Genomic DNA, 22496 nt, shown 5'->3' with positions numbered 1-22496 from the left:
AATTAAGGAAAGCTCTCTGGGATAGAAGTGCGGTGTACTCTGTAATCCATATCAGGAGCCATAAGTGATCCGAGGGCCTAGGAGAAGGGAATGAGCGTGCAGATAAATTGGTTACCTTACCCATTGATAACTCTTGTCCTGTTGATAAGCATACCTTAGCAAGAGAAGCCCATAGTAGATATCATCAAAATGCAAAAGGGTTGGCGAGGAACTTTGATTTGGGCTTATCAGAGGCCAAGGCCATTGTCAGGGCTAGTCCAATATGCAGCTATCATAATGGGGGAATAGGTCTGGGCTGCGGAGTTAATCCTCAAGGTTTAGAAATGAATGAGAAATGGCAAATGGATGTCATGCATTTATCTAGGTTTGGTAGGCTCAAATGTGTGCATGTTACTATAGATACATATAGCCACTACATATGGGCTACAGCTCAGGGAGGAGAGAACGTGATACATGTGATCAGGCACTTATTGAGATGCTTTGCTGTCATGGGAGTTCCAAAAGGTATCAAGATGGATAATGGTCCATCTTACACAAGTGCTAGGGTCCGAAAGTTTTTGGACCAATGGTCTGTCAAGCATGTGACAGGTATTCCACGTTCCCCCACAGGACAGGCGATAGTAGAGAGAGCAAATGGTACCCTCAAACAATATATTGACAAACACCAGGATTTAAAGGACCCACAAGCATGCCTGACTAAGGTTTTGTATGTGATCAATCATTGATGTGTTTTTGGGGAGAACAATGCCCCCCCTGCAGTTAAACATCACCTGAGATCAAGTCAGGAAACTATTAAGGAAATGGAGGTCTGGGTGAAGTATAAGAACCCAAGCACAGGGATATGGGAAAAACCCGCAAAAGTGTTATATTGGGGCCGGGGATATCTTTGTGTTTCCTCACCAACAGGGTCTTTGTGGGTGCCTGCCAAGTGGACTTAACCTGTCTTTAATGTAGCATCTGGTGAACAACCTTACAGAGGGGGACAAGGAGCACCTGAAGAAGCAGCTGCCGCTGATCTTACAACCCTTATTGCTGCAACTGAGGGGACACTCGAAAGCAGTGGACAGAGAAGTGACACGCCGCTACCGGACGGCCAAGGAGCTGATTGACACGGTTGAAGCACTATCAACCTTCTACATAAAAGGACCAGTGAGGGAACGCTGCCTTGAGTGTCGCAGCCCCTGTTGTGCTACGTGGGTAGCTTTATATTGTGGGGGTTGTGGTAAAACCTTTTGGTTGGAACAGTCCGGGATGTGGGGTTTATGGTGTAACACCTGCAAGCATGACTACACATGGGGGGAAGATGGGGGGAAGACTGGCAAAGGGAAGTAAGGAGACAGACGGGGCTAGATACGGCTCTAGCTTTAAATCTTTACGAGTCTCCTGAGCAGAAAATCTTGGCCTACTACCGGTGGGAGGTACAGTGTATTGTGAAAAGAGTTAAGGCTCAAAGTAAGTCATACATAGCTTCTGCTAGGTGTAGAAAATTGGTGCCTTTAACACAGCGTTCTGTAATAGGACCCATTAAAGGAGATCCTGATGAGGCATTGGACTCCTGCATTGAGAGTCTTCAGGGATTTAGATTGCAAGAGTTAGGATCAGTGAGGTTAAAGACAGATAAGAAAAGGAGAGCGAGAAAGAAACCAGAAAAATGAGGCTTATTTTTGTTATACTGCTCAGTGCTGTGGCGGATGGGGCAGTAGAAGTAATGCGCTTTAATCAGCCAAGAGATAACATATGGATAACGCTTGCTAATCAAACTAACCAATCTTCGCTTTGTCTTAGCCTAGGGGGGGTTACTAATCCATTTTGAACATGCTTGGTGGGTCTTCCAGTGTGGTCTCCTCGGGAATTTTGCAGTCTGATCAATAATCAAACTCTATGCATGCGCAATATGACAAACATTAAACCATCCACGCCAGGTTACACCGCAGGTCAAAGTGACGATTACCGCCAATGCTTAATAATCTTATCGCTTAATACTACCCTGCATTCTCCTCCAGAGGAGCTAGATCTCTTTGGAAGTGCAAACGCCAGTATAACTAACACCTCAAATGGCAGATGGTTCAGTTTTGAGCCCTCAGATCCACAGAATTTATATCGGCCTAGAGATGTATGGGCTACCCTGGATTCATCCCTTAGTTTGGATACAGTATCCAAACAGGTTTATAGCCAATGTAAAGGCACTAACATTAGGTCACCGAGGAAATTACCCGCAGGGATATTTCTAATCTGTGGAGACAGAGCTTGGAATGGTATACCAGTCAGGCCACAGGGTGGACCTTGCTATTTGGGGAAATTGTCATTGTTTCACCCCAGTGTGTCTTCATTAATGCAACTCAGTCAAAATTCAAGCAGGAGGAGACGCAGCCTGCATAACTTAGACTGCAGCCGGATAGGAGGCCCACGGTTTTGGAGTGAGTTTAAATAAGTGGTAGTCTCAACTATCTTGCCAGGAGGAGCTGCAAATAAAGCTATGAACTTAGCAAAGAAGTTGGGAGGCTGGGCAAAGGATGAGCTAGACAAGACGTCACAAATTTTAGATATGCTAACCGCAGATGTGCAAAGTGTTAATCATGCTGTTTTGCAAAATAGAGCTGCTATAGATTTTTTGCTTTTAGCACAAGGTCATGGATGTGAAGAGTTTGAGGGAATGTGTTGCATGAATTTGTCTGATCACTCTGTGTCTATTCATGCGAAGATAAAAGAATTACAGCAGGGACTTTACAATCTCAAAGAAGAAGAGGGTTTAGGAATTGACGAATGGCTTAAAAGCTTAGGACTTGGACCATGGCTGAGAAACCTTGTGATATATGCTATAGGGTTACTGGGTGTGATTTTGCTGCTTTTGCTTATTTTGCCTTGTATTTTTAATTGTATTCAAAATATGGTTAGCCGAATGATAGAAAGAACCTGGCAGACTAGCCTTCTTGCCCAGGAACAAAACGGGGGAAGTGTGGAGAGTTTTGTCAAAGAGTGGCTTGAGGAGAGAGGACACAGCCGAATTAATTTGGTAAAGATGTCCTAACTAGGGCAGAGGCCTTTTTGCAGGCAGGGTGTCTGTTGAGAAAGTAGCAGGCTAAAGAATGTAAAAGTACAAGACTGTGGTTAATTCCAAATCTTGCACCTGCAAAGATAACGTGTCCTTGGGCCTAGCGGAGTATGATAAAGAAATGGACAGCGAGGTGTGAGAAGTAGAGAACGTAGGCCCAAAGGAATGTGAATGAGTTAATGGTATAGTTTAACCAATAGATTGCTTGGCTTACAGAATATTCATGAGCTTATTATTTGCTGTATAAGTGTTTGATGCTTTCTTTAATAAACTGGACCTGTGATGAACCATCTGGTGTCCTGGTCTCCTTCCTACGACAGAAATACACCTTCAAGATCCGTGGGAGACAGGGCACCTGGAGGATCTTCCACATCACCACAGTTGCCTGCAAAGGACAAAGCCCCCCGAGACAGCGCTCAGTGCCGAGGTGTGTGTGTGGCAGGGCCCGAGCATGGCAGGGAGAGGCCAGGAGAGACCATGGCAGGGGGAGCACAGGGCCTGGTGGGCCTGAAGCTGCCCCTGGGCAAGGTTTCAGGCCAGCGCCTGAGGCAGGCAGATGCAGTGGGGGAAGGAGGATGGAGAGCTGCTGGAGAGGCAGCCTTGGGGCCAGCAAAGGCCAGTGTCAGAAACTCACAGCCAGGGCAAAGACACCCATTTTGTCCCCATTGGAGGTGCAGGTGCTGTACTCTGGCCAGCTCCCCAGCACATCCAGGAGGATCAGCTGCACTGGCTCTGCAGTCCTGGCTGAGCCCATGATGATCTTTCACATGGCCATGGCAGCTCTGTGGGGTTAGAGCTGTGTCTCAGGGGGGTGTCAGACACAGCACTGGGGGCAGCTGAGCTGGCTGCCATTTCTGCCTCTGCCCACTTGACCCCTGCCAGCAGCAGCCAGACAGCCCAGCCCTGTGGGGACAGAGCCCTGAGAGGTGGCAAGGGAGCATGGCAGCAGACTCAGGGGTTGACATGACAGGGCTGGGAAAGGGAGCATCCAGAGGGCCCTGGAACTCTCTGTTGCTCCGACACGTGGGGCAGGCTGTGCAGGGTGTTGGGCTGGGGAGGCCTGAGCCCTGTGGGCAGATGGGCCCCATACCTGTCACAGGATGGGGCCACACGCAGGAGCGTGATGACTGCGTCATTTGGCTGTGCTTCCCTGAGATCCAGCAGGATCTTGTCCAGCCTGTGCTCAGCAGAATCATTGGCCATGAGCCACTGGTGGATGTAGCTCACCATGGCAGGCACCTGGAGAAGGCACGGGGAGACTTGGAAAGCTGCCAGAGGGAGCAATGTTCCCAGCTTCCCCAGAGAAGTGCTTCCCTTCCCACTCCACTGCCATGTGGCCTGAAAGGCTCACAGCAAGCAGCATGCGTGGACTGGGAGGCCAAGCAATTGCTGGGAGGATCAAAGCCTGCCCACAGGCTGCTTACTTGCTTTGGAGTGTAAAAATTTTCCTCTACAAGCATACACAGGAGGGCAGCACTGGTCTTGCTGAGGAAGATGGGTGAGTATGGTCTGAGGCCTAGGCCCGTGGCGATGGTCTCTTCCTCCTCAATTCTCTTGAGGAAGTTGCAAACAAACTGTAGGAGAAGGGCAAGAAGCCGGGGATGTTGCATGGAGTGCTGCACACACGGTGCTGGGCTGAGCAGGGACAACAGGCCCAGCCCAGGTGGGGGTGGCTGCAGGTACCTGCGCTGTTCTGCGGAAGCGGCCACGGCTGGACTCCTGCTCTTGTGTGTGCTCCAGGGCTGCATCTGGCAAAGAGTGAGCACAGCCAGAGACGAGAGGCTACGGGAGAGGCCGGGGAACATCGCCCAGTCCTGCGATCCCCAGGCAGAGAGAGCCCCAGGATGCCCCAGGGGATGGAGCACGGCCACTGCGGGGTGTCTGCCCGGCCCCTCTTCCGTCCTGTCCATGGGCATGTCCCCAGGGGATAGCATGGCACGGCACGGCATGGGGTCCAAGCTGGCAGCAGGCACCAGTCCTGTGGTCCAGCTCTGCCACTCACCCTCCTGCGGTGGCTGGAACGGCACAACCTCTTCATTCTGCTGTGCCGGGGCAGCTCCAGGGCCTTCTTCCTCCTCCTCCACCCAGGCCAGCTCAGGCACTGCCGGGTGTCTCTGCTCCATGTCTCTGCCTGGATTTGTGGCTATTTGCAGGACAGTTGCCTTGGAAAAGCTCCAAGTCACCAAGTCCTGCAGTGGTGCCTGGAAGGCACCTTCAAGTAAGAAGCATCAGGAAGGCTACAGGACAGCAAGTCCTGCACTTGGTCTCAAGGGCCCCTGCCACAAGGACAGGGGACTCCTGACAAGGACTATGATATGGCCTCAAGGGCACCTGCAGAAGAGAAGCCTCAGGGAGACCATGGCTCAGCAAGTCCTGTGGTCTGGCCTCGAGCTCAGCTGCAGGAACAAGGCTTCAGAAAAGCTCCGGATGGGACACGAATGAGCACGCTGTGCAGGGGCTCCTCACGGCACCGCTCTGTCCTGTCCTGTCCCGTCGCGTGCTCTGAGCACTGTGGCGTGCTCTTGTCACCTCCAACTCCTATGTCACCCCATGTCACAAAGGGCCCTTGGAAACCTGTTCCATGTCACAGTGGCTGTGCAGCACCTGTCACCAAGGGTCCTTGCACACACTGCCGCCTGCTGTGGGGCCACGCCCAGCCCACCAAAAGTGGCCCAGTTTGGAAGGAATGGCTGGCCCCAGGAGTCTAAGCAAGGCCGATAGGATCTTTAATAATGGCTCAGAGCATCAGCAAACGCTGCCATGCTCTGTGGGCTCAGGGCAGCAGAACGAGCCCCCAGGGCTGCCAACGCAGCCGTTCCGGGAAGGGCAAGGGGCCTTGCAGGGAAGCTGGCACAGCCTCCTTGGGACACGTCCCGGCTGATGGCAGTCCTAAAGCTGCCGGTGTGACATGCACAAGGAACATGTGGGCCCGGGCACGACTGCTGCTCTGAAGCCTGGGGCCTGTGGAGCGCTGACATCAGCAGGTGTGGCAGAGTCACTGGCCAAGCAGACCTGCCCCCCCACGAGCCCTGGCAGGGCTGGTGCCTGTCTCCTGCCCCAGAGACCTGTGCCCCTGGGGGGCTTCTGTGCCAGAAAGAGCCAAAGGCCATGTGCCTTGGGGGCTGTGCCTCTTTCCTACAGGGGCTGATGGCAGGAGCACCTGGAGCAACTGCTGGCATACTTGGTCTCTGTCAGATGATGTTGCTCCTTCCTGAAATGAATTTTTCTCATGGAAGGCGTTGGCAGTAGCACCAGAGCACCATCCATTGCTGAGTTTCCCAGGGCAATTAGATTGCAAAGTTAACAGTCTGAAATTTCCTTGTGCTTTTCTCACTCTCTTTCCCACCTTCTGGAAAAAATGGCATCTCCCCAGCCTCTGCTATTCTCAGCTTCAGTTGCTGCATGTCTTGCTCTGGCAGCTCATGTCCAAACAAAACTGTGTCCCTTCTGAGCACAGCAATGAGCGGCCACAAAGTGGCAACTTCCCCAGCGGACATCAAGGCAGAGACGTGGAAGTGCAGAGGATAAGGACAACTCTGGGAAGAGAAGCTCTTCTGTGTGTCTGATGATGGTGCCCACACCCTGAAGCAGCAGCCAAGAGAAGCGCTGGAAGCGGATGGGCGCAGTTTTGGGCAGTACAATATCAAAAGATATGAAACCATTAGCCAGAATGCAAAGGAGGACTGCAAGGATGGAGTGTGGCCTGGAGGGGAAGCCCTAGATGCAGCTGAAGCCACTTTGTTCAGCCTGCAGGAGAGTAAAGGGCACAATTGTGGTCTTCAACATCCTCCTGAGAGGAATCAGAGGGGCTGCTGCAGCTCTCATCACTGTTGGGACCAGTGATAGGACTGGAGAAAAGGGCAGGGAGCTGGGACAGGGCAAGTTTCATTTCCTTATCAGATCAAGGTTTTTCACCAGGAGCACTGTCGGGCAGAGGGATGGGTTCCCCATTGGCGCAGCCCAGCGGAGCCCGGCCTGGCTCTTGGGAAAACTGCGGCGCTGCGCCAGGAGTGGGGAACGGCCAAGGCTTGGGTCCTGCCCGCGGCTGACCCTCGTGAGCCACTGCTCAGTGGTTCAGGATCTCCTAACTGCAGCATGGAGCAGGCCAAAGAGAAGGAGGAGGCTCCTCAATTGTGAGGTTCCACAGGCCAAGGTTTATTCCAAGGGAAGGATTCAGCAGCAAAGAGCCGCCAGCACTTCTGTGCACAGGATTTTATCGGGGTACAACTCAGGGGGTGGATACAAACGATTGAGCAATAAGGAATCTGCAGGGGAAGAGGAATCTGCATTGGGAAGTCCCAATCCCATCAGTTGCTTGGGACTAATTAGGACAGATGGGAGGAGAGGGTAGGTCACATGGGCCTGTGGGGCTTCCAGCAATGGAGGAATTCCAAAGGGGTGGTGCAGTCAGGGATTGGTCCAAGGCAAAAGAGACAGGGAAGGTTCAGGAATGAAGAGCTGGATTATCTTGAGAGGCAGTAAGGAGCTGGAACAAAGAGTGGGGAATGGCATGAGAGACAGCTTTGAGAGAGGGCAAAACCTAGGGGTAAACCAAATTGGGGAAAATACGGGGTACATGAAAACAAATGATTCTACGATAACTGATAAATAAACAGGAACTGGAACACCCCAGGGAAATGGTCACAGCACCAAGCCCATCTCAGTTTGAGAAGTGTTCGAAGAACATTGAGCAGTCACGCAAGCTTTTAGACACTACATCAAAAGTAGAAAGTGTACGATAGTCAAGAGAGGGGAAAAAGAGCTCCCTGCAGCCATGGTGGCAGCTCTGGATCAGCACAAGGGAGAGGACGGATGTAGGCGTGGTTGAAGCAGAGGCAGGGGCGAAAATAGCAGAGGAAGAGGAGGTTCAAAGCAGCCACAGACCAAGCTGGGGCCAAATCAATGTGCATCTTGTAAGAAATCAGGACACTGGAAATAGGGCCAGTGCCCAGAGTTAGCAGACAAAGTACACAAAACTCTTGCAGCCACTCTAGATGATAAGAAATGAACGAGACTGGCAATTCTTACCCTAGCAGGCCACCGGTTAAAATACAGCTAAACAATGATGAAGAAGTTGAAATTTTAAGAAATAATGGAGACACATTTTCACTCTTGAATCAAGCACTGATACCCAAAAGTGAAAACTATCTTCAAGCAATAGGAGCAACTACAGGGCAGCCAGAAAATGCACTCGTCCTGAAACCACTTTGATGTAAAATCAAGAAGAACATGGGAATACATCAGTTTCTTTCTTTACCAAACTCACCCAAATCTGTCCTATACAGGGATTTGCTTGAAAATTTAGAAGCAACAGTTCCATTTAGAAAAAGAAAACTTCAATGGAAGGTACCTGAAGACAAATGAGCGGTTTTGGCAGTAGGACTGACAATTGACACCAGACCAACAAACAAGAATAACTAGTTAGAGCAAGTATTGAATCAGGTGTACCCAAGAGTATGGGATACTGATAGCCCAGGAAAATCAAAACGAGCAGACCCTATGAAAATTGAGCTACAGACAAGAGTTAGGGCAGTAGTCAGAAAGCAATACCCTTGAAGATTAGAAGCTAGGAAAGGAATAGAGACAACAGTCAATTAAATCCCTGACATCAGGACTATTGGAAGAATGGCAGTCAAAATTTTATACTGCTAGATCAGCAATAAAGAAACCTAATGGAACTCAGAGACTAGTGCCAGATTTCCAGGCAATTGATGGTTTATACCTTACTAGCTTACTAGCTAAACTTGGAGATGATTTTATTTGGTGCGGGGAATGTCCATGGGCAGGTGCTGTCGAGAGCCATTCCCTCTTGGTCAGAGAGACCAGCTCCCCCAGCCCACCTTGCTCCCAGGCCTGGAGGTTGTAATTTGCGCTCAACCGGCAGCCGAAGGAGGGCTCTTGACACCGTGTCTGATGCAACAGGGTTTATTGAAGGGAGGTCAGAGGGTGCAGGTTGGGTGAGGGTGAGAAGAGGGACAGGAAGAGGCAGGAGCACAAGCACTGTAACATGACACATAAGGCACCTGCAAGCTGCTGGGGAAGCCTCAAGTCTGCTCAGTGAGCCACGTGTGCCCTCAGCATTGGGACAGCCACCTTTCCCTCAGTGAGCCTCACATCCCAGGGTTGGCAAATCAAGAGGCACCAGCCATGCTGTAGGTGACTTAGAGCGAGTGCAGTGGGTCATGGTGGCCAGGGGCCAGAAGCAGGCAGAAAGCCATAGGGACTGGGGAAAAGGCTCTGCTCTGCTTACAGCATGGGCTGAGGGCTGGGAGAGCTCCATTTCCCCCTTGAGATGTTAGAGACGGGGCCTTTCACCCTCCTGATAGGGCTGCCCCTGGCTGCAGGCAGCCAGAGGAGTGCGACGACACAAAGCCGAGAGCAGCAAAGCAAAGAGCCAGCCGTGCACAGCACAGGGAGGTGGCCCAGTGCAAAGCCAGCGTGGCACCCTGAAGGTGCCCGCTGCATTCTCATGTGTGCCTGGCCTGGGAAGGACAGGAATGTCCATGGTCTAAGAGGGCCTTTCTGTGGCCCCTGTGGGCTCAAAGCTGCTGCTCTTCTGGCTCCATGGGGCCTAAAGCCGCAGAGCTCGGCCTTCCCCACAGCAAGAGGAACAAGACTTGGATATCAGGCAGTGGAACTCAATGCCTAAGGCTGAGGGGCGGGGGGCTCCAGTATGGAGCACTGGGAGGGCACACGCCCAGCCCCACAACAGCTGGCCTCAAAGCCCTGAAAGGCCAGGACCAGGGTTCTACGCCTGATTCCAGGGGGTCCCTGCAACCGGCCACCGACCTGGGAGCACCAGAGCAGCCGGCTGTTGGGATCAAGGCGGCTGCCAGGGGGCTGCTTATGGCCTCTGCCAGCCAATTGATCAGGGCTTAGCAGTGCCTCGGCCTCTCAGGGTCTCCCCCAGCCTGGCCAAACTTGCCGGCAGCAGCGCCGCAGCCCCAAAGCAGCTGCAGAGGAGCCCCATCCAGAGGCACCTGGGAGCCCTCAGCACTGCAGCCAGCAGCAGATGGGCAGAAGGACACGGATGGCCCTTCCTGTCAGGCACAGGGCTTGTGGCTATCTCCAGGCACCGCTCTGGCAGGGATCCCCGAACACTCCCAGGACCCCAAAATGCTCCCCAACATCTCTGTGCAGCCCTCCGGAAGCTCTCCAAACCCCCCTGGACGTCCAAGTGCTATCCCAATTTTCCTCAAAGCCCACTCTGGATGGCCCTGGAGCAGAACCAAGACCCTCTATATTCTCCTAGATTGCCCAGCCAAGGTCACTTTGGGCTCTGTTTCCCTGAGCTCAGGGGACCTGGGTGCTGCCCATCTCTTTCCCCACTCTGAGGGCTTTTCCTCACTCCAGAACCCCCATCCCCTCCATTTTCACTCACTCCGTGGTGCCACCAGTGACAGCCCCTGATGACAGCCACGAGCAGGAGCAGGAACAGGAGGGTCCTGCCAATATTCACAGCCACTGCTGGGGACAGAGGGGACACACCCTGGACCCTGGGAGTCCTGAACATCCCGGCGACCCTGCGTGACCCCACCTGTGACACAGGGTGAGCCAGGTGTCACCTCCAGGACCACCTAAGTCGTGAGTGCCTTGAACACACAGTGCCCGTCCTGTCCTAGCAGGTTGGTGGCAATGCACTGGTAGGTGCCTGAATGTCTCACATCGATGTCCCCAAGCTCCAGGAGGGGACACCGAGCCACCTCCTGCCCCTTGTGCAGCCAGGTGACAAGTGCTGAGCCCACCTGCACTGAGCAGCGCAGGGTCACGGCATCACCTGCATGCACCTGGTGTGCCAGGGGACCAGGGGCGATAGTGGCATTGGCCACGGGCACTGCGGGGACAGAGAGAGGGCTGAGGGCACTGGGCAATATGGAATAGGGGTGCTGTGGGTGGAGTCACCCCCAGCCTGAGGGTCCTGCTCACACAGGAAGGTGACATTCAAGAGGACACTCAGCCACACTGTCCTAGCATTGGTACTGGCCACTGTCATTGTCCCCAACATGGCGCAGCTCCAGGTGGGGGCCAGTGCCTGGCAGTGCCCGTGAGCCCTCCCGGTGCCAGGAGGACAGAGGACCTGTCCCAGCAGCAACCACACAGCTCAGCACCAGGTGGTCCTTGAGTGCCACCTGTGCCCCTGGGGGACTGCGCCCACTGGGGGACCCCTGAGTGTGGGACCTCTGCAGGAGGGGGGGACAGAAGGGGACAGTGAGGGACCTGGGGGTGTGTCAGGGAGGGGCAGGGGAACCCCAGTGAGGGCGAGGGGGCGCAGAGATGAGGGGTATGGAAAGGAACCCTGAAGAAGGATGGGGGTTCAGAGAGAGGACACTTGGAGAAGAAGAGGGGGGACCTCAGGAAGGGGTTGGTTTGGGGCACTGTTGGGGTGTCGCTATAGAGCGAGACAGAGCAGAAAACACCACAACTCCATCAGAAGGATGTAAAAGAGAGATTTATTATAGTTTTTTATAGTTTTTCAAGATATTTACATTTACTTAAAGGACACATTCAGTGTCCATTGGTCGTAAGAGAGAAACAAAGTTCTCAGTAGGTGTACAAGGAGCCACGTCATTCTGTGAGCCAGCTAGAGTCCGTATCTTTTAACTTTCTCTCCTTCATCATGTCTCTGTGGTGACAGCCTCAGTGTCTTCCTCGGGAGAGATACGGGGCTTTCCTTATCTTTAGGAAGCCTCTACTGACACACAAGAACAGCACAAAATGCCTTTCCTACAATTCCCCCTTTTTGTCTTTGACCCACAAACACAACTGCTAAGGACTTTTGCAGGGTCCTTGCAATAATCCAAGCAGACAGAGGATCCATTCTTCATTCACTTACAGATAACCAACTTCTTCCAACTCCACAACACACACCCTCACAATCCTAACATTCATATACAAACAAGGCCCATAAAAACAGATCTTCAAATACCATTACAGACCTCACAATTTTCAGATGACACATTTGTAGCAGAATGACACCTTCACCTCTAATCAAATAACTTTCTCCCACACAGAATCAGAGACCAAGTCATCTGCCTAGTCACCACTTAGAACCAAGTAGCATCCACTTAACTTTACAACTGGTTGCTGCTCTCATAACCAACCTAGTTGCTCGAAGTCTGGACTTCAGCTACTAATTCAACCCTTATGCAAAGGCAACATTTCTCCCTGAGGTACATCAAATTCCCCTATTTGTGGAACTTTGTGTGCCCTGCAAAAGGAAATGGTATAAGACACATTTCTCAGTACTACCAACCTCTCTATAAAAGAATTCAAAGAAAAGAAGCAAAAGTAACATCCATTACCTTAAATTTTTGATTTTCAGGGTAAGCCTGTAACTCCCTTTACTCTGTCTTGAATTACCGTCTTTCCCATACATTCCTTGAGGGTCCATGCTTCCATCCACCTAATAATCAACGCAATTACCTATTCATTTTGCTTCTGCTGTAGAACTACCCATCCCGTCCTTTTCTTTGTGCTCCAAATAAGGTTTAACGAAATGGACAGAGACACAACGAGGTCCATTTTCTGTTAAAATGCATGAATATCCTCTTCCCCATGTTACTAATTCCACTGGGCCAGTCCACCTTTCTGTGATTAAGTCTTTTACCCATACCTTAATACCTTTCTTAAATCTTGGCTGTTTTGAATTCAAAGACAGAAAATGAGAGAATATAGGAGACACATGTAAGTCAGGTAAAGGACGTAGAAAGTTTAAGACATAAATGGCTTTGTCTAATCTCACTTGAGGCGATTCCCTTTGCATTCCCTATTTTTGTTTTTGTACCTAGCACTTCAGCACACCATGATCACGTCCAATAATTGCTTGGCCTGTTGAGGCATGAGGAATACCAGTGGAATGATCAACACCCCAGGCACAAAAAACCACCTGGAATTTCTTTGAAACATATGCCTGGCTGTTATCCATCTTTATATGTGATGGAACAACTAAGATGGAAAAGGTGTGGCAAAAATGATAAATAACATCCTGAGCTGTTTCACCTGCCAATGCTGAGGCAACCATGGCATGAGAAAAGGTGTCAATTGTAACATGAACATACTTTGACAGCCAAAATCAGGCATTTTTGTAACATCTGTTTGCCATTCTTGCAAAGGGAGTAAGCCTCTAGGATTAGTACCGTAATATTGTGAAACATGAGATGTATGACGATGAGGGCAAGAAGAAATAATTGACTTTGCTTCACTATGTGATAATTTAAATTGCTGCTGTAGTGTCTGAGCACCGTGATGAAAAATTTAGTGAGATAGAACAGCTTGCTATAACACATTAGGCACCATTTTTACTGCTGAGGCAGCCACAAGTGAATCCACATAGGTGTTACCTTCAACAAAGAATCCAGGTAGCGATGTATGGCTACAAATATGCATAATAAAATAAGAATGCTTTTAATTATGAATAACAGTCCACAATTTCAACAACATAACAAATAATGGTTTCTCCTTTACATTATACAACACAGCTTGGTCCAACTGTATTACTAAGTTAGCATCATGAACAGAATCAGTAACTATATTTATGGAAGTAGGAAATAAGGTAAAGGCTAAGAGTATGGCACAAAGTTCAATTAATTGAGGAGACTCTTGTTGAACCATTACTTCATATTTCTAGTGGTCATCTTTCTTCTAGGCTACAGCAGCTTTTCCAGTTCTTCCTGATCCATCTGTAAAAACTGTCACAGCTAAAAACTGTCACAGCTTCCCCTGGCACAGAGGAGCAAAGTTGTTTCCCCTGAAAAGGAATCCTCTTAGTGAAATTCAAAATAGGGTGAGAAGGTGTGCTGGTTTGACAGGGAAATGGGAATTCTGGGATGCTGTAGTCAAACCAATGGGTGCTCAGATTTTAATATTGGCACCTGATGTAGCCAGTGAGGTTTGGACACACCTCTGAGAACACACAGGAGTTAAAAACCAGAGCTGCGGCCCTGGGAAGCTCTCTTGAGACTTCGAGGGAAAGAAGTCAGATCTCCCTCCACCGTCCAGCTGCTGCTGCTGGGCGGGGGAGAGGCAGCCATGTGGTAGGCCTGGGCCTGGACAGAGATTGGGGGGTGAGGAGGCCCTTGAGGATGCACCAAGAGACATAGGGCAGCCCCCCCCCCCCCCTTCTTCCCCAGGAGAGAGAGAGAGGGAGAGCCGGCATCTGAATTTGATAGCGGCCGGTCCAGAAGGAGAAGAGGGGGGAGCATGGGGAGAAGGTGCCTGGCCAGAGCAGCATGGGAGTTCCGGAGCTCTAAGACAAGCATAGACTGAAATTTTTAACCCTTTTCTTGCATGATTGAGACCTTGCAAATGATGATCCTCCTGAAGCTGAATGAGAAGAGAGATAAGCGATGAGATAAGAAGGGATTAGCCACGAAGAAAGTAGAGAAGACTCTTGAGTGAGGGGAGAGATGATAGAGTAGCCTTTTGGCCGGACTTTTCTTGTGTAGCCATAGACTGAACCATTTTTTTTCCTGTGACATAGAGACTGCATTTAGGGGGAGGCAGTGCCTCAGAACCAGGAGGGTTCAGTGTGGGTACCCCTCAGCCCCAGGGGGTGAAAAAACTAGAGGGGACAGATGTCCCGAAGGAAAGACTGTGCCTTTTTTAGAGTGAAACAAGGCATCCTTGAAAGACAACCCTAGAAGCAGTTCTGGTCCATGAATAGTAGTGAAAGCACTAAGCATAGAAGGAAGGTGTCACAATAGCAAAGAACTTTCCAAGCAGTGCTGAGTGACATAGAAGCACACGAAGTTTCAACGAGTTTCCAGGAGAAGCCTATAGTGCAAGAAGGACTCCTCTCCTCTTCATGAACTGAGGATTGAGTATTCTAAAGAGTGGCGCCAGACTGAGAGTTAGTGATTTAGGAGAATGTATTGCATTGAGAAATTTGGTGGGGGGGAGGAGAAAAATGCTTTTGTAAGGTTTTCATTTTCCTTGTAGTTTTTTTTTCTTCTTTTCTTGTAGTTTACTTAATAAAGTTTTCTTTATTTCTAAGCAAAAGCCTGCTTTGCTTATTCCTAGTCACATCTCACAGCAGACACCAGAGAGAAGGTATTCTCATAGAGGCACTAGCATTGCATCAGAGTCCAACCATGACAGAAGGTAAATGTTATACTATTTGACCTGTAAAGGAAGATAAAGCAGATTGTAGCTCATGATTGTTTTGAAAACACCACTCAAAATACCATTGTTGTACTGGTATGACAATAGTTACAGGATCATGGCCTAAAGTGTCATGGCAGCGTCTGCGACCTTTGATAATGATGTCTGCAAAAAGCTTGTACAGACCTGGAGCTGTTTTTCAGGATCTGAAAGATAAAAATATCCAGTCCAAAATATATGCAATTTTTCTTCCCTTTTATCATTCCGTCGACACAACAATCTGCATGATATTTCATCATCTCTCAAAATAAAGAATTGCGCACCAACAGAAACATCTATCCTTGTAACAAATCCAGATGTCAAGGCCAATTCAACTTCTACAGCCTTTTTTGCTGCAGTGGTCAAATGTCTCTCATCGGTAGAGGAAGTTATCCCTGATAGTAAGTCATACAAAGGTTGTAGTTGGTGATTAGTTATCCCCAAGTATGGCCTAAGCCAACCTATTGCAACAACCAATTTCTGCACATCAGCAGAGGTTTTAATTTCAATGTCCAATTTTACAGGTTAAGGCACAATTTGTGTATTGGTGACTATCAACCCCAAATATTTCCAAGGCATCTGTCTTTGAACTTCCTCTGGGGCGATAACCAAACCAACTACAGTGTACACATCGTCCAGCAGTTTGAGGGCATTGGGTCTTCACATGCCCTGATTCTTCACAAGCTGAACATCTGGGTGAGGACTTCATGACTTTGCCAAAGCAGCCATTTTATGCTCAACCAAACCAAACTTTGAGCAAGCAACTACAAGATCAGACAGCAAGGGATCTCCCGGTAAAGAATCAATAATTCCCCTGCAATCATCGTTCCCATTTTCCTGTGCTAGCTGTCTGCATAAAATTTACCTCAACTTATCATCTTCTACTTGCTTCTCAAGGGCTGCAGCACCCCTCTCCAAAAACTGCAGAAGAAGTTCCTTCACCCCTTGCTGGATGGTAATATACCTGTTTTAAGTAAGGCACTCGTACCCAGCTGCTGGGCCTGTGCCAGAACCAGGGGGTCCCATCTTGCCTGTAAATGCAGGTTAGAGAATGGTTCATTGCCCAGCAAGGCATCAACTCCCACAGCATGATGTGGATCGTGCTGAGGTAACTGCATATTGTCCAATGCTACTTTTTCAACCATTTGTTTCCAGGTAGCTTGAGACACACCATACTGCACTGGCTGAAACAGAATCCTAGAAAGGTGAACAATATCATAAGGGGCGAGTACATCAGCGTATGGAACATGAATCACTTGCATCACCTGCGAAGAGTTAACACCATACTGATCTACTTTTGACTGAAAGTCCTGTACAACCCTCCATGCAAAAACCTGATGACTATCTTGTTGTCCTGAATTAGGAGTAGCTTTGAAAACAGGAAATACCACAAGCCCACCAGCAGCAGCAGCAGCCATCTCCATTCTTTTAGGTGGACCTATTTTCTATAACAAATTCCAATCTCCCACTTCAGCTCCTTTCATTCTCACATGCTCCCAAAATTGTAAAGAGTGTAGAGGAGTCACAGCCACCTGGCAGGGAGGCAGGGCCCAAGAAACATCTGGCCTGGATCTGCTACGAGGTCTAACAAATTCCTGCGTCTTTTTAGGTGTACTTTTAACTGGCAGTTCATTGTCAGAACTATCACTAGACAAAAAAGGACACAATGTTAAGGATTGCATTTTTCAACCAGTTCAGGAGGGAGGAGGGGGTCAGATGGTGTAACAGGGGATTGAGCAGAGGCAGATGACTCAAAGGAGGGCAGAGAAGGGGTGGATGGCTCAAGGGAAAGGAGGGGCTGGAGCAGCCGACCAAGGGGAGGGTGAGGGGGGAGCAGATGGCCCAGGGGGAGACAAAAGGGCCAATGACCCAGCCTGTTTTTCACTTCACTTCTGTAACTTCATTTTTGCTAACTGCTGTGCAGGCATAAGATACTTTGGTTTTGTACTCATTTCAATTAATGGCTGAGCAGGTGAACTATACACAGGTTTAACATGGTCTTCTGGAGATAAATACCAAGAAACAGTCTTAGCCTGCTGTTTGATTCTCACAATAGCAAACCCTGGGGGAACCCCCACTGCAGCTTCAGCAGCCTCCTCAGGGGGAGATACATTGACAGGCTCAGCCTCATCTTCCACCTGTTCCTCTACTTCAGTTTCTTGCTCTAATTCCTGCTCCTCCAGTTCCTCCCCACTATCTTGTTCTGCTTTCCATTCCTTCAATGCCTCATACAACAGTCTCCAGGTAGTAGCCAAATTGACAACCGTCTTATCCCCCTTAGATATCACTTCCCATAGTCTCTTCCAAACCTTTTTCCATGCCCAGACACTGAAGGCATTGTTGGCATCAGCTTCAAAGTCCTGTGATTTACACCATATCAGTAAGCTACAAAGAGCATAATCAGAAGCTTGAACATTTTTCCTTTTCAATAAAGTTTTCCATGTGGACAAAATAGTCCTTTCCTTGTTTGATAAATTATGTCCCATTATTTTTCCCAATTATTCACCTTGAGTCAGATGTCTGAATTAGGTCTGGACCTCTGCAGCATACTTGCTGCCTTCACTCATTTTTAGGGTACCCTTCAACTTTTTTCTCTCTTTTTTCTTTCCGCTTTTTACAGTCCAGTTGCGATCACGGGGGGCGGGCACCAGATGTGGCTATAGAGCGCGACACAGAGCAAAACACCACAACTCCATCAGAAGGGTGTGAAAGAGAGATTTATTAGAGCAACATGTTGCTTTTATAGTTTTTCAAGATATTTACATTTACTTAAGAGACACATTCAGTGCCTGTAGGTCATAAGAGAGAAACAAAGTTCTCAGTGGGTGACCAAGGAGCTACATCATTCTGTGAGCCAGCTAGAGTCTGTATCTCTTGTCTTTCTCTCCTTCATCGTGTCTCCATGATGACAACCATTGTGTCTTCCTCAGGAGAGATACAGGACTTTCCTTATAATAAGGAAGCCTTTGCTGGCTCACAAGAACAGCACAGAATGTGTTTCCTACACTAAACTATAAAATATTTATCACATTAAAATCTATTTTCTACACTGAGATTAGGGTAAAAAGGCAGACAATTTTTAGTGTATCAAAACAATTAAAAAGTGACTAGAACGTGCATTATATCAGGATAATTTGCAAAAACCGATACAATAGTTAAAGCCAATGACTACATAGTCCTTCATAACAGAGAAAAGGTGTTCATAACTGGAGGATTTATTTAACTTCTTATCCTACTCTGATTTTATCATCAATAAATTCAATTCATATCTCTAAATCATAAGCAGTTTTACCCGTGACAGGATTTGATGAGTGATCTCTCCTGGTCCTTGTCTCAACCCAGGAATCCTTTGCTCAATTTTCTCTCCCCATCCAGGTGTGGAGAGCAGTGAGAGAGAGGCTGTGGTGGGTGTGGGGCATCCAGCCACTGTCCATCCACAGCAAGGCAGGGAGGAGGAGGAGGGTCCAGGTCAGGTTGTTGAGCAGATTGTTTTGGGGTTTGCAGTTGTTCTTGGGCTCTCTCAGGGTCTTGGGGACAGGGACAAAATTATATATTGCTGCATTTCTGGACTGGTTCCCCCACATCTCCCCCTGCAGCGGCAGTTTGCAGCCAGCCCTGCTCTGAAAACCACCAGAGGCCCTCCCAGAGCCTCTGCTTCGGCTCCCTTTGGGTTTTGTGCTTCTTGCAGAGCTGAGCAAACCACAGACAGGCCTTTTTCCACCCACAGAAATCTCACCTCTGCAGCAGCTCTAAAGCTGCCGGAATCAACCCAAGAAGGCGGGAGGAACCTCATGTGCTGGCTGTCACCTGGGGCTGGCCAGAGCAGGGCTGGGCAATGGCCATCCCTGTGCAGTGGGGCTGGGCCATGCCTGGGTCCCACCCTTGGATGGCCACTGGCTTCAAGGAGCAGGAGTTTGGGAGCTCCTTCCTGCCCGGGGCTCCATTCCCAAGCTGCTCTTGTTGGCTCAGATCCTGCAGGGGATGAGCAAGAATGGAGAACTCTGGACCCCCCCAGAGCTGCCATGCACGAGGACAGGAGCTCCTTGTCCAGCATGTGTCCCCCCTGGGATAGGGTCCCTCCAGGACAGGTACCCCCTGGTTGTGCCCTCCCAGGAAAGAATCTGCCCTCCCCCGTGTGACACTCAGCACGAAAGGCCTCTTCCTTCTTCTGTGCAGGAAAGTGTTGGGGGGGCACTGTCAGACATCCACATCCCCTACAGCCTCCCCAGCCCTCCCTGCAGACCCTTCAACCCTGCTTCCCCCACGCTGGGCTTCCCTCAATCTGTTCCCTGCTCAGGTTCCCCCCAGGATCATGAAGGGATGAACTGGGGTCTTGTGAAATTGAGAGGCAAAATAATGGAAATGGAAATAAAGAGGGGAAAAGCCCTTGGGGGCTGGGGGAACACAGACCCAAGACCCTGTCAGAATCTCCCTGCCATGACTCTCCCAAACCACAAGCACCCTGGGGGGACTTTGCTGAGCCCTGGGTCACCCCAAAATCTGATCCAGCCAGGGAAGGAGCTTTGATCCACAGGCTCACCAAGCCACTGCGCATTCCTGGCACCCTCATTCCCCAGGGATCCCAATCATGGGACCCTGATTCCTTCCATCCGCCCTCCCCTGGGCCTCCCATCCTTGTACTCCCATTCCCCAGGACCTCCATGTCCCAGCACCTGATTCTCAAGGAACCCTCTCCTGTTCATTCCAACCCCTGAAAGGCCCCTTTCCCCAGGACCTTGATTCTCTCAGGAACCCCTATTCCCACGGGATCCCTCATTTCCCCAGCATCCCCATCTCATGACCCCAAAGCCCTGGAGCCCACATTCCCCTGGCACTCCCATCCCTGAGTCCCCCCAGCCCGGACGACCCCCATTCCCATGGCCCCCCCATGCCCAGTGAATCCCCAGTGATTACCCCTCATCAGCACCCCCATTCGCAGGAACCCCCGATTCCCCTGGACAGTCATGTCCGTGTTCCCCAAAGGCCCTGAGCCCCCCAGTCCTGGGAACCCCATGTCCCACCTTGTCCCACCCAGGCTTGTCCCCATCCTGTCCCCACCCTGCTCACAGCATGTGCCCAGCTTGTGGCCACCCTGCCCCCACCAAGGGCCACCTACGCATGGGGATGAGACCTGACCTCGCTTCCTTCCCCTTTGGCTGAAGAGCCACCACCCAGGGGACAGTCACCCCCTGCAGCAAGTGACAGCCAGTGCACATGGCGGGGGACACCGGGATGGCCGGGAAGGTGGCACTGCTCCTGTGGGGTAAGTGCCCTGGGCACGGGCCTGACATCCCAGGGATGGGGAAGGGAGGGGGCACAGGGGGACTGTGGGGTCCCCTGATGTCCTCAATGCCAGCAGAGCCAAAGCATGGGGTCTGCTGGGGTTGTGGAGTGGTCATGGGGACAGGAGAAGGGGGACAGGAACATGGGGACAAAAAAGGCGGGACAAGGGTTTGGGGAGGCATCATGGGGCTGGTGGGGGCGACCTGTGCCAGCACAGGGTGGCTGTGGCATCCTCAGTTCAGAGGTGTCCACAGTGTCCCTATGTCCTGCTTGAGCAAGGGGTGGCTGCAGTGTCCCTGTCCACAAGGAGTCCATGTCATACAAGGACAGGTGGGGACAGCCCCCCACCCCCCATACCTCTGTGCCTCTGTCCCCACGGTGCCACCCCCACTGAGCCATGTCCCTTCTCCCTTCCAGCGCAGACCCTCGGCCTCACTGGTGAGTCCTTGGGGATGCCATGTCCCCACCCTGCTGTCCCCAGTCCCACACTGGGCCTGGAAGGCTGGTGTCTCCTGTCACCCACAGGTGCCCAGACCACCCAGCTCCTGGTGGAGCCCCCCTGGAGGCCGGCGGTGCTGTGGGACCGGGTGACACTGACCTGCCAGGGCTCAGGGACTGCCGGTGCCACCACCTGGTACAAGGACGGGAAGCACTGGGGGCAGGTGGGATGCGACCACCTCAATGTCACTGAGAGTGGCACCTACACATGTGACAGGCCTGGCAGTGGGCGCAGCCCCCCCGTGAGAGTCGTAGATGGTAAGGGGGAATCTTAAATCATCACGGTGGCCCTCGATAGGTCTGGGTGGGCTCCATTTTGTGGGTGGCCTCACACCCCCCGCATGGCGAGAGCCTGTGCCCTGCACACAGGGAAATCCCATTGCACCCCAGTGCACCTCAGTGCACCCAGATGTCCTTGGTGCCGTGGGGACCCACCTAGGACCTCTCTCAAGCCTCTCAGTGAGATGGTAGTCTCCTGTCCTACAGACGAGCTGGTGCTGCAGATGCCAGCATGGGCACTGCTGGAGGGGGACACGGTGACACTGCGCTGCCGGGGCCGGTGGAACAGCCCAGTACCCATGATGCGGTTTTACCAGGACGAGAAGGAGCTGACAGAGTCCCTCAGAGGGACTGAGCTGTCCCTGTCACCCCTGCAGCGGCACCACAGCGGCCACTACCGCTGCGAGGGCTTTCTGAGGTCCTGGCCATCACGGTCAGCACCAGTGACAGTGACAGTGCATGGTGAGCACCCCCATGGCTGGAACTCCAATCTCCTCACACCCCCAAAGACACCTCCCAGCAGACTCAGAGTCACAGTCCTCACCTCCCCTCTCCTTCCCTGAGCTCTTCCCTGTGCAAGTGCTGGAGGATCCCCCCAAACCTACTCTGTGGTCCCCCTGACTCTCAGCTGCCTCAGCACCCCCAGCCCCCTGCGACCCCGAGCCCCCCTCCTGCACATGTTCTACTGGGACGGGCAGGTGATGGGGGGCCCACAGGGGTCCCCACATCTGCTGGTGCCCGCCGTGGGGGTCTCCCACTTGTGGAATTAGAGCTGCCAGGTGCGCTCTGAGGGGGGGGCGGTGCGGTAGAGCAGCGCCCGGCTCCTCGTCACGGTGCAGAATGAGCACAGGCATGGGCACGGGAAGCCCCCACAGCCCCCTTGAGTGCCCTGGTTGGGCACCTCCATATCTCCCAGACACATTGTTGGGTCCTCCCGCCTCTGCCCAGTGTCCCCTCTCCCCTCTGAGGTGTGACTCCATTCCTGACATCCCCCACCACACCCATCCCCTCCATCCCTATCCCTTCACACCGGCTGCCAGCCCCTTTCTTTGGCCTCAGCCCTGTCTGTGTCCCCACAGTGCCCGTGGACAATGCCACCATGACACCCGGTGTCCTGGAGCTGACACCGTGGGACACAGGGACACACAGGGACGCAGGTGGGGTCACACAGGGTCACCAGGGAGTGCAGGACCCCTGGGGTGATGGGTGACCCTGATGTGTCTCCCTCTGTTACTTGCAGCGGCCG

The 22496-nt window shown here is 51.3% G+C and overlaps 1 protein-coding gene across 1 annotated transcript; it reads left to right on the top strand.

Moving 5' to 3' along the window:
• Window positions 1–800: 800 nt before the first annotated feature.
• On the top strand, window positions 801–22496 carry LOC134433409 (low affinity immunoglobulin gamma Fc region receptor III-like). Its single transcript, XM_063182261.1, has 5 exons — window positions 801–806; window positions 955–1149; window positions 21115–21229; window positions 21458–21712; window positions 22330–22496. Exons 1-5 carry the CDS (start codon window positions 801–803, stop codon window positions 22458–22460), a joined length of 702 nt encoding a protein of 233 aa, XP_063038331.1. The 3' UTR covers window positions 22461–22496.

The sequence above is a fragment of the Melospiza melodia genome, unplaced genomic scaffold (assembly GCF_035770615.1).
Source record: "Melospiza melodia melodia isolate bMelMel2 unplaced genomic scaffold, bMelMel2.pri scaffold_18, whole genome shotgun sequence".
NCBI lineage: Eukaryota > Metazoa > Chordata > Aves > Passeriformes > Passerellidae > Melospiza > Melospiza melodia.
Note: the sequence above shows the minus strand (reverse complement) of the source record. Positions and strands in the feature narration are given on the sequence as shown.